General features: G+C 38.1%; 1 protein-coding gene across 1 annotated transcript in view; it reads left to right on the plus strand.

The window, feature by feature from the left end:
- Positions 1-11,191, plus strand: part of eif2b3 (eukaryotic translation initiation factor 2B, subunit 3 gamma) — a 39,249-nt gene extending 28,058 nt beyond the window's left edge. The window contains exons 11-12 of the mRNA XM_077514807.1: positions 4,371-4,474; positions 11,057-11,191. Of these exons, the coding sequence (XP_077370933.1) occupies positions 4,371-4,474; positions 11,057-11,109 (157 nt within the window). The 3' untranslated portion in view covers positions 11,110-11,191. The remainder of the gene's footprint in view (positions 1-4,370; positions 4,475-11,056) is intronic.
- The last annotated feature ends 2,043 nt before the right edge of the window (positions 11,192-13,234 follow it).

The following is a 13,234-nucleotide window of genomic DNA, read 5'->3' on the forward strand; positions in this document are numbered from 1 at the left end:
TTATGTTTTAAGTGTCCCAAAGACGTATTTATACGTTTAAAAAAATATTATTTTTTTTATTCTAGAGCATACATAAGGCTTTGATGCAGCCTCTCAACTGCAAAGAACGGTTGCAGAAATGGTAGTTATTACACAAACGTCCAGCAGGTGGCAGCAGAGCAAAGGAGATCAACAAAGGCCATGTAGAAAAAAAAAGTTCAATTACCGTACTTACAATTTTAAATAGGTTTGTGAAAATTGACTAAACTTAGCTATAATCTAATGCTAATTGCTCCAAAACGGAAAGAGATAGAAACATACTTTTTTTTTCCTGATGAAAAAAGAGACTTTAATCTTTATTTTGATAGATTCCATGCTTTTATAGCAATAGAACACAATATTCTGTGGCTCTTGCAAAATCAGTCAAAATCTAGTAAAACAGCCGGGAGCGAACAGGATTGCTTCTGTGAAAACGACTCGGAGTGAATGAGTTAACTGAAAAAATGTGAGAATTTCTTGTGTGTGTATGTATATGTATATATATATATATATATATATATATATATATATATATATATATATATTATTATTATTATTATTATTATTATTATTATTATTATTATTATTATTATTTATTTATTTACTTTTATAATTATTAGACATACTGGTCCGCCCACTTGAGATCAAATTTGGATGAAAGTGGCCCATGAATTCAAATGAGTTTGACACCCTGCATCAAAACTTATTCTCATGGAACATAATGACTTTTTTTTTTTTTTTTTTTTTTTTTTTTTTTTTTTTTTTTTTTTAATTAACAAAAATAAGAGCAAAACAATCCTGGCTGTTCACCTTTATCCAAAATTGGATGGGCTCTTTTTTGGCCTCCGCAAAGTTTCGGTTCAGTAGTTTTTGCATAATCTTAATCGCAAACAAACCAAGCACAACAAAACCTTCTTTGCCGAGGTAATGAGTGAATCAAATCACGCTGGGATCATCTGTGATGCTGCACATATTTCACTGATGTCATCATGACGCCAAGTCACTCATTCGTGCAGCTGCAACAAGAAAGCGCTTGTACTGAAAGAAGCAGAAGCTACTGTAGAATTAACGCGTCGATTAATCAGCTCTCCGCTCTGGCGGAAAGAGATTCATCTTGGCCTCGAGTCTGGATCCTTTAATGCACTCATTCAACGGGTCCGCTTCTTTTCTTACACGCGCCTTTCTCTGCGCCGAGGCCTCGACGCCATCTCCCTCCCGTCCCTCCGTCTCTGCGCAGCGCTTCTTTAAAAAAAAACCTCCCGAGGACCCCAGCCAGCCAGTTAGCCAGCGCGGGGACCCTCATCGCGGCCACGTAGGCGCACGCACAAAGGCATGAAAGAGCGAGGGAGATGCGAAAGAAAGTGGGCAAAGCAAGCTCGACTCCGGGGAGAAAATTGCAATTCTTTCCTTTCTTTGGTTGGGGTGGGGGGGGGGGACATAAGAAGGAAGGAGAAAAGAGGGAAAGAAAGAAAGAGAGCCAGTATGAGCGGATTAGCGGACCCTGGCCATGTCGGCGAAACCCCTCGCATTTCTGGTTTCTTTGTTTGGAGCTGACCAGAGCTTGTTGACAAAGCGCTACGTGTTTGGGAAGGGGGATAGTAGGGGTCAACTTTACAGGGGGGGTGGGACAGGAGGTGGGGGTTGATGAGTGTGCGTGTTTGTGTGTGTGTGTGTGAGAGAGAGAGAGGATGGGGTGGTCATGGCAAGGAGGAGCCCTGGTGTTAGTAATTAGTGGTGTTTCAGCTTTGAAACTTCTTTGGTGGTCTCTCGCTCGCAAATGTTACAAAAGTGGGATTCTTGTAATCTCCCATCACCAACTACCACCGCCGCCGCCGCCACCTCTCGCTTAAACACACGCACACACCGTCCTGCACTCTTTCCTGGCTTAACCACCTGAATAAAACGGGCCAATACAAACCTGTCTGTTTGGGAGCTACAGAGGGCCAAGTGTGTGTGCGTCACTGCCCGGGCAAGACCGACGTGCGTTCGCCACTGGTCGGTCTCCCCCAAGCTACTGAAGCGCGCACACACATCCTCCGTCCCGCACGTTTCGCACACAGCGTCCATGTTCTGCCAACACAAGACCGTCTGTGTGTCCTCTCCAAAAAAATGTATGGCTCCGGTTTTGCCCGAGGCGAGCACGCACGGCGGGTTGGCAGCACCAGCTCAGGTGGGACGTCCTCAGACAGGCTCACGCAGGTGCCCGCTGTTGTTGTTGTTGTTGTTTAATATAAATGCTAATGTGGCGTCATTGGGCCCAGCGGGGGGTGCGAGATATTGAACGCTTGGGAACCGGCGCGGCGGTGGAAAGCTGTGGTCGCACGTGGCCGCTCCCGGTATGAATGCTTGTGACTGTGTGTGCGTGTGCATAAGTTTTTGAGGAATTAACGAGATCAGATCTTCTGCAGGCGCTTTGAGCGAAGTGGGGAAATCATGTTTTTGACATGACACCTTCTTTTACTTGGGGGATTTTTAGTATTGAGCTAAACGTGAATCAGTTACGGCATTAATAGATTGAATCATGGCTCTCTGAGTGTTCTGAACTCCTGTTTCAGCAGCCTGGAACAGTAAGCCATAGTGGCAGTGCAGCTCAACTTGCCATTGCAGGTGTTGTGTTGACTTATTTACAGTAGATGGCAAAATCATTGACATCGAATCAACAGCACCTCTGCTGGTTGAGGACAAGTAGTGCACTGCGTTTCTGATAATTGATCAAATTAAAATTTCAGTGGTGCCTTGAGGGAGTTTTTCCAGGATAGGAATTGTCATTCGTCAATTTATTTTTTATTTTATTTTATTTATTTATGTATGCATTTATTTTTTGCAAAAAGTCGAGATACAATCACGTTATGGGCATTGGACTCAACTCACTTTACAACATGCAGACAAATATTGAACAGTTCTAGAAAAAAAAAACGGTTTAATGCCGCTCCCAGTTGATGTATGAACATATGATGAACATAAAATAAAGAGAAATACACTATATTCAAAACAACCACAAAACTTTGCCTTTCACTAGCTTGATTCTAGTTATTTATGGATTTAAAAAAAATTAAAAAAAATTTACTCAAACGTTGCAGCAACACATACACAGAAAATGTACAGTATTTAGTCAGATTTTTTATCTTCTGACAAAAATGACTATTATTACTTCATTTTTACTGAGTCACAGATGTTCTAAAAGTTTTCTTCATGTGTCTTTATCACTATTAGACTGTCCCTAGTTGTCAAGTTGCACAAACTGTTTATTTTTGTCTTTTTTTACATTCTATGTCGTTATGTTATATAGTGTGGTAGTTTCCTTTTTATAGATAAAAAAAAAACCAACCACTTCTTTTGATTAATGAATTTTTAATTGATTAATGACACTTCCATTCATTTAAAAAAACATAGTACAGTGGTACCTCTACTTACAAAATTAATTGGTTCTGGAAGAAAGTTCTTAAGTAGAAAATTTTGTAAGTAGAGACGCATTTTCCATGTGAATGTCCTAATCCGTTCCAAGCCTCCCAAAATTCAGACATAAATGTTTTATAAAGCATAAAACTGGGTCAAAACATGTAACAAATGTTACAATTAGATTATTGCACAATAAATGAGAGTTGTGCATAATATAAAAAACAAAGAATACTAGAGTAAAGAATAAATAAATGATGGTCATTTACCTTTTTAACTGCTGTCCTCATTGTTTTCTGCCCTCTTTGGTTCATGTTCTCTCTCAGAAGTGTTTTTTGCCTGGTGATTTGTAAAGAACTGATCCAAGGATGTTGGCTGGTTTTTTTTTTTTTTTTTTTTTTTTTTTTTTTTTTTTTTTTTTTTTTTTTTTTAACAATCTTTCGAAAATGTCCAAGGCAAACATCATCTTAGTGAGCGATCACCCGACTGGTGAACACTTTTTCTGGGTGATTCTTTCCAACAAATTCCGAAACTTCAGGTACGGCGAGGCATCTTTTTGTGCCTTCATCAATCACCAATCGTTTGAATTTTTGCACAAATTCGTCGGCCCTTACTTAATACATTTTCGAAAAACTATCGGAACACCTCATGGCCCGAGGGATGAATGACGAGGATGCTGCATAGACACCGATCTATTATCTAGCGATTATCTACGCTCATAGCCTTAGCTGAAAGTTTTTTGTCTTTGTTTTTTTGTTTTTTGTTTTTGTTTTTTTTGTCCATAGCTGAAAGTATGTTGCGTTCGGTACTGTATTTTTACCTTACGTATCTTGAAATGTCTTTCGTAACAAGAGGCAATATTTTCCTGTTGAGGCATTTCGTAACTTGAAAATTTGGTATTAAGAGACGTTCGTAAGTAGAGGTACCACTGTGATGTTTTAAATGCTATTCTACAGGTGCAACATCCAGGGCAGCGTGATCTGCAGCAACGCCGTCATTGGCCGAGGCTCGGACCTCAAATACTGCCTGGTGGGAAGCGGGCAACGGATCGAACCTGCAGGTGAGCCTGATACACAGTGAAAACACAAAATGCCATCAAATCTTGTTTTATTGTTTATGCAATGTATTTAGATGGGGGTTTTTTTTTATCAAAAAGATTCATTGCCTTAATATTTAATATTTTAACAGACAGCTAATGATTTTGACATTAATTTAGAATGCATAAATGTTACCATCCATCAGAAGAAATGTAAAGTAAATGGTGCAAAAAATACCACAAATCGTGCCGAAAGAAATTTATGATTTAGTGTCCTCTTAAGTAAAATGTATGCACGGGGTGTCTGGTAAGTCAGCCAATGAAAGACTTTTTTTTTTTTTTTTTCCCCCTGTATGATCAAGTGATTGGAGTTTTTTTTTTTTTTTTTTTTTTTTTCCTTAATCCTCTTGTAGCTAAAGCTATATGGTAGTAAGTAAGTGTGTGTGCGTGCAGTGAGCGTGTATGTGTGTCACATTGATGGAGAGGTTAGAGAGCAGGGCCAGAACAGGACCACCCGGAATTCAACAGCAGCGCCCTCCAGCCACGTCCAGCGCACACATGCACGCTCGGGCCACCAGACGGCCGCGCCACCTCATTGACACAACAATAGCGCGCTTCACGAAACACCACTTTGACTCTTACTTTACTTTTTAGTCTTCATCCAAATTTAATAAGAGTTGTTGTCAACCTGTAGGAAGCAACAGTGCATTCGTATTACATCGTTTAATGCAGACTTGTGCACTTTCAAAATGGGATCCTTCTAGTCTCTTCTAAATCTTTTTACCTGGACGTCTTTGGTTTGATTCCCAAATTCTCGCATCTAAAAATAAGCATTTGTCAGTGTCTGCTTTTTTTTTTTTGTTTTTTTGTTCTTTATAAACACATTTATTGCCAGACCAGCAAAAAAATAAATAAAATGCATCATTTGACGTCTTTTTCCGTCAATGGCAGTGAATGAGTTAAGCAGCATCAATAGCACTAATGTGAAACATGCAGTCTAAAAATTTGAAATCCTGCTTCAATTTGAACAGTAATCCCATCAACAAATATAATAGTCAAGCTTACACAGTCTAACATTGCTTTTATCTTCTTCACATGCACACTAACAAAAAGAAATTTCACAATTTAATTTAAGGTTGTATTACAGGCATGTTCCATACAGTTGTCATCTGTCTTTTTGATGAACGTCTCATTCTTTCAAGTCATTGTGCTAAAAAGATAGATCCCCTTTGGGTTATTTTTTAGAGCATCTGCAGAGTGTAGCAAATCAGATAGTGTGTGTTTTGGCAGAGCTGCAACTACTGGCAAAAGCACACGCTCGCTAACATGATATCATCCAAAGCTAGAAACCTGCTTGCATAATTGTAGTGCGTAAGCCAGGCAGCCAAAGTTCTGTCAGACAAAAAGACAAGCGTCATCTTTTGTCGATTTTAATGGCCTTGTTGATGAAATATTTGTTTTTGTTGCATCAAGACGGGCGCGCCGGTGTAAATCTAATCGTTTTGCACTTTTGCTTCCTGAAAGGCAGATGAAAAGCAACGGCACTCTATTTAGGAATGTTTGCAGATTTTATTTGGGAAGCCAAACAAACAAAAATGGATGGATGTGTGGTAGGTAAGAAGGATGGCAAAATGCCACGTTTTATAGAAGGAATTGGATGGTAGCTAGCTTAGTAGGACGAATGTAGTTTGGAAAGAATAGGCAGTAGTGTTAACTTCGTAAACAAAAACAAAACAAAAATAATTTCGTCAACACACATTTTTCACCGGACCAAAATTAGACTAGACTAAACCCTCATTAATAAACAATAACTGGGACTAATTCAGTATGCATTTTTGTCGACTAATTAAGACGAGACAAATCTATTTCACTGAATAAAAACTGGACTAAACTCTATGGACATTTTAGGTCATGAACAAAAAATGAGACGAAAATTATATGATTTTTGTAAAATCTTGTCTCTGCTAATCTATTACTAACACTAGTGACACACCCCCTTTCAAATCTGCAGCTAGCGAAAGCAACATGCAGAAACGCATAGGACCGACAGGAGGTGGATTCACGGTGAACGGTTAACAAAAAAAAAAAAAAAAAAGTAACATTAATCCAACGGCTCTTAACGGTCCAACAATAATGTTAATCCGACCTCTAACTAATGCTGACTAACTTACTAGTTCATAGCGTGGAATCATAGTAGCCACTTGTTGTTGATACAGGGAGTCCTCAAGTTACATCGGAGTTCCGTTCCTACGCTAGCAATGTGACCCGAATTTCGACTTAAGTCCAATTTCCCCATTAAAGTCAATATTTACATCAAAATAATTTGCATTAAAAAATCTAACATACATTAAAATTAAAAAGAAAAAAAAAAAGAAAAAAAAAGTCGGGTTGATTTCCATTTGTCCAGTTCTAGCACCCTCTGGTGGCTAGTTTTTGTAGTGCAGTTTAATTTTCACGAGGCATGTTTTGGCACTTCTGTATTTCAAATCCACGCTAATGGTCAGATGAAGGGTATGCATGTGAACAGAGTCGATATGTGGAGGAACTCAATTTATTGTATGTATTCATTTCTTATTTAATTTAATTAATTAAATTAATTAATAAAATAACAATTCAAATGTTCAATTTATAGTCGACTAAAAATTGACTCAATAAAAACAGGATGGGGTTTTTTGTTCAAAACTAATAAGCGTGATTGAAACGAATAAAACCGAGACTGATTTTAAAAAACAGCTGATAAAAAATAAATAAAAAAAAAACACGAGAAGGCAAAATGAAAGACGGGTGAGGTCAGTCAGTAGGTGAGACGGGTTTATGTGTCGAAAGTACAGAGGATTTGGCATTGAGGCACTAATGAAACAGAGCACAAATGAAATACAAATTGATAGTAATGTTCACAGAAAAATATGGACGGCTGTAATGTTGAATAAAAGAGGGGGTGGTAGCTAGAGAAGATTTGCGTTCGAGATTACTTTCTTCATTAACCTCATCGAAAAAGTCTCGTGTCAACGTAGCGACAGCAGCCGTGTAGGCGGATGAGTGCAAGCTGCTGAAGACATTACACACTATCAGTACTTCTAAAGCTGTGAGAAGAAGGCAAAGACCACCCAGACTTTCCGCCACACACGCACACCGCTGTCAGGTGTTGATATTAGTGCATACACACTGTACCTCTGTGCTGTGAGCTTTGAAAACACACACAAACAGTGGGTGTGTTTTGTATAATTCTGCGTTGCCAGTAATGTCCGTCAGGAAGCCGTCAGACAGACTGACTGCGTTTTGCGTGTCACGATGGGCTCGTCCACCTGCACTGCGGTGTATCAAAGTATCACAAAATAGAAATAGAAATACAGTGGCGCCTTCCAATATGAGTGACACAACTTCCAAGTTTTTTTTGGTTCTTTTAGATATAAGCCATTTTTTTTTCGTGACTTGTATGTACAACATGCAGCAATTTGGTACATAGTGAAGAATTATTCAAAAAAATAAAAATAAGAGGCTTGATGCTGTTTATTCCCACTCCGCTGAGGGTTACTGTCGGACTAAAACAAACAAGACTCAACGTGTATTTAAAACAACCAGATAGCTTGCCTTAATAAAGTCAGTTTAGCCTACTGCTAGCAAACGACTTGAAACGACATAGACAGGCTAACGATTAGCATTGTTGTCGTGGTGTTATATCCCTTTTAAATGATGGAACAAAACATGAAAAGAGAGCTAACTAGAATGCTCAGAGGCATACTCTATATTCTTGATCCTCTGTAAAGAACAGAGAACTTTATCACAGGCTTCTTACTTAGGAGTATTTATTTTATTTTTTTTCCTTTTCCATGTATTGTATATCTCCATGCTAGGTTGCCAGATTGTACGCACCAGAAAGAGGAGCACAACTCCCATTGAATTAAAGCAAAGAAAGAAACAAAAACGGTTTAATTATTTTTCTTACTTATTTCTTTACAATATGTTTTTTGTTTGTTTTAAGTTTAATATTATAGAGGATTAAATTAGGGTTATAAATCGGCTGCAGATTAAATGATATTCAACTCCCCCCTCCCCACAAAAAGGCAAAAAAAAAAAAAAAATAAAATTTTATATTTAGATTTTATTTTATTTTATTGTATATATTTTTATGGTATATATTTTTGTTCATTTTATTTATTTTTTATTTTTCTCTTTGCTGTAAAGTTAAATACTAAAGGACAACTGATTGTAAAACAGTCAAATGTTCTGCCTATAATTATTATATTTATTGTTGAAAGCGTTGAGGGACCAAAAATAAGTCATTTTATTCATTAGTATTTAAAAAAGAAATAAATAAATCAGTTATGAGAATTTTATTCTTCCAAATATCAGAATCGCCTAATAAAATCCATATCAGTCATTACTCTCCGTATTGCATTGCTTGTTGGAATGTGCCTTTAAGGGGTGTGGCCTTCACTTCTACGGAAACTCAATTGTTGCTCCCAACACAAAACGAAAAAAATCAACCAAAAGATATTTAGTAACTGCCAAATTGTTAAGCGGAGGCGCTCATATGTCAATATAAGCACGTGTATGGATTACAGACGAGTCATTGCAATAAACGGAGCAGCCTCAGTCCCGGCGTGCCACGCCCCATTTGTCTTCCCATCCACACAGCTGAGGAAAAATCCGTTTGTGACGAGATTCCTTCACACCAGAAGCCGCTCGGCGTGAATGGAACATTATTCTGGTTGGCCGTTTGCTTTGGATGGCTCCAGATGTTGGGGCTTGGACGGAGGCGCGTTATAGCGGCTGCAGGCAGACGAACTTTCAGGCATCATCTGTTTCCTTTGCGAGGTTCAGGTAGCAGGCAGCATGAGCTAAGACTTGCCACGCGGGACTCATCTCAGATGCGTTCAAAAGCGTCGGAAACTACCAATTAGGTTTTGTTTTGCATTCTCGCCATGATTGAAAACGTGTAAAGCTCAAAACCGCTCCTGTTTTGTTAGCATTAGCTTCAGTGCGTTCCTTAAAAGGTGAAGTCATGTTCAATTTACGTTTTTGGTCTAGACTATTCTAAACACAGCAGAGCGGCAAAATCCGCCAGTTTGTATTTATCTAGGGGGGCGGCCATTTTGCCACTTGCTGTTGACTGAACTTTTTTTGTTTGTCTTTTTAGATTTCCTTCAATTTAATAAAGGCATTCATAATTTCAGTTCAAGATATGCAAATCAGTTACATCTCACATTGTTTTATACAGTTCCTTGTTTTCATGGAGGGGGGGGGGGGCAGATATGGAACAAATATATCTAAATATCAGCTCAGTCAACCACACAAAATCATTTAAAAAATAAATCCAAAACATACTTAATAAGCCAAAACTAACTAACACTAATCCATCCCAATCACATATTTCTGGTAACAGATTATTATTTTATTTTATTTTATTTTATTTTATTTTATTTTATTTTATTTTATTTTATTTTATTTTATTTTATTTTATTTTGTTTGGTTTTGTTCTATTTTATTCATTTTTGTTTGTTTTTATAATATGTTATATTATATTGTCTTTTTTTTTTGTGCACATACAATTAAAAGGAAAAATTAGAATGAAATGACATGACAGTGCCTAAGATGAATGTCATAGGACCAAACCCAGAAAACAGGTGATTGGTCATTACCTGAGCCCTCCCTGTGATGTCATTTTCAAAGATCAGAATGTAGTGAGGTAAAATTTATAAAAAGTCGCGTGCAAGGTGTTTTATACTCGAGTAAATTGTAGACATTGTAGAAGTGACGTCACTTGTAGTCCGTCTGTGAAGTCAGGCACCCCCGACAACCCCCCCACCCCACCCACCGACTTGCTAAGTGGCATTTCCGAGTTCAAGGGGGTGTTCCCGTACACACTTCCTGGTTTGAACTCTGAAAAGTGGCAAAATGGCCGCCCCCAGATGAACAAAAACGGGGGGATCTTGCTTCATAACTCATATCCCACAAATGTAATATTAATCAGACTGTCATGTTTAGACTTGTGACGTCACATTTAACATATTATTGTCAAGAATTTTATTTTATTTTTATTTTATTTTTAGCATCCCATTTTTCACATTGTTTAGACTACAGGTGTGAATTGCCTAGTACCTGACGATTCGATTCGTATCACGATTTATAGGTTACGATTCGATTCGATACCGATTAATCCCGATACGAATTTACAAATCGATTGTTGTGATTTTCTTTTTTACTCCAATTTGTTTAAAAATCGATTCGGCCACCTATTGAATCAATTCGAGAATTGCGTGCTGTAATATCGCGATATATTGCCAAATCGATTATTTTTTTTTAACACCCCTAGTTTAGACGTTAACCAGTACCTAGTGCTTGCACACACAAAAAAGAAGAAAAAAAATGTAATAATTCATTGATTTATAATATTTAAAAGTGCATCTTTTTAAGGGTGCTTTTTTAATTCAAGGGATTTTACGGTATATCTCCTTAGGCACACTAAAAGAAAAGCTTACATGAGAACAGAATATAAGGGTAAAGTTGTAAGTTTTTGTAACATTTTGTAAAAGAAACTCACCTTGATAAAACGCGAGTTCCTTCCGGTTTGACTATCATAGTTTTGTGCTTTTGTGTCTTTAGCCGAGAGGACCAATGAGGTCATTGTTGGCTCAGACCAGCTGATGGAGATCTAAGTGACCTCGCCTGACCGTCACCACCTGGAAACCGGGTGACACGCTTGGAAATTGTCTTTCAATGAATAAAAACTCAATTACACTCGAGTGTCATTATTTTTGACATGCTGCATTTGCTGTTATTGCTCACTTCTAATTGCGTCCCACTGATAGGAGTGCGGCGCGCTCCTCCCACTCTCTCTCTCTCTCTCTCTCTCTGTGTTTGTGTGCATGTACTCGGCGTCGCACGCCGCGCAGCTGTGAAAACCAGAGATGTTGAGCAAAAGTGGTGGGAGTGGTGACCACAATGGAGTCAGGGAGGGGGAGGGGGGTGGGGGGGGGTCCGTTTATTTGTACACAAAAATGGTGTATGTGTCAGTTGTGGACCACCCAGCTTGATCCTGTATCAGTTAACACCAACATCCCCCAACACGCACACTCCTCGGAAGAGGAAGCTGACGCCTTTCTTCTTTCTTTTTTTTTTTTTCCTCTCCTCCTCTCCTCAACCTCATCTTTTTTTTCCCCCCTTTGCTGTCACAAGATTTATTGCATCCCTTCGGCGAAGCATTTCTTAAATTACAGGTTGGAAGTTCTTTAGTCACGAACGGGACAGAGTTACTTGTCTGCGTGGAAGCTTTGTATTTGCGCGTGATTTACGACGGCCTCGCTTTGCTTTTGTGTCTGAGTATTTAAAAAAAAAAAAAAAATCAGGATGATGATTTTTTGATGTGTCAGTCGCGGTCGGAGGAAAGCCTCACTGATGAGAGAGCGTAAAACATTTACACGAAATTGACTTTGAAAGCGCATTCAAAAGTTTAGGGAACTCAATGAAGTTAATCAACAAGTGATGAGTTGCACATTAAGAATGGTACGCACATAACTGATAATCGGGCATTTTCCCTCCTTTCCGATTTAAGTCAACAAAAGGTCAATTCTCGGATTTCTTTCAAAGAATATCCTGATCAAATTCCAACAAAGCCCTCGGAAATCCCGCCCAGACTTCATCATCATACATGAAGTAGCGTGAAGTTATGTTCATGCTTACTCTGGTTTACAGCTATCAAATTTAATTGAGTAAGCAAATTAATCGACAGCTACTTAAATTATGGAGTAATCATTTGGAGCCAATTTTTATATGAAATTTTCCAAATGCTCTGATTTCAGCATATCAACAGAAATTTTTCACGGATTTCTTCATGAAAGAAATCCGATTATCTTCTGTTTTTAAATCAAAATAACACATTTGCAAGCATCCGTTTTTACTTTGGAAAACAATGACTGAATGGGTAACAAGTAACAACATAGTAGAACATCAATCCCCCCTTTTTTTTAATCACTATATGAATATGAAGTACAGTACAAAATAAACACCAATGACTGGCTTATAAACAGTAATCAAGGGGAAAAAATATTTTTTAAATACACTTTAATGCAAAATTAAAATGAATCCGATTAGTCGATTCATCGATTGAATAATCTATAGATTAATCGATTGTAAAAATGTTTGATGATGACAGCACTATTCTGGTTATGACCTGGTGAGAATAATTTGGGGAATTTGCCAGACATTTTCACTTTGCTGTGCCAACCTACAAACCAGTTGATTTCAGTGAGGCGTCCATGTTGTTAATGCCAAAATATGTCAGCAGCAATTAATTGACTTCTAGGTGTCTGATACTTCTTGGTGGCGCAGTTGTAAAGGCCATTGCCCAGTAACCAGGAGGTCATAATTACATCATTTATCTCTCAATTTACTTCACATGCATTCCACATGCATTCAAATAGCATTCCGCTTTCAGCATTCCCACACAATTTCTCCAGAAAGTGCTTTTAGTCTAGTTGTGGGAATGCTGAAGCATTCCAACATATGTTATTGTGATTTTTATTCTCCACACTTTTTTGCCGCGTAACCACTCCGACATAATACTTCCAATTTACACTGTTCTAGCTTCAAAAATTGACACCTCCCGGGTTATATATGATCTGATTCCACATCACAGTATTTGCACAATTTAACGTTTAACATCAACTTTTCCCCATTCATTTTCAATGGGACAGACATTGAACTTTTTCTAAGTGTCACTTTCCACACCCACTTCCATACATATAACTTATCATCATTACCAGGTGTCTGATACTGCTTGGT

The sequence above is a fragment of the Festucalex cinctus genome, chromosome 1 (genome assembly GCF_051991245.1).
Source record: "Festucalex cinctus isolate MCC-2025b chromosome 1, RoL_Fcin_1.0, whole genome shotgun sequence".
NCBI classification, from domain to species: domain Eukaryota; kingdom Metazoa; phylum Chordata; class Actinopteri; order Syngnathiformes; family Syngnathidae; genus Festucalex; species Festucalex cinctus.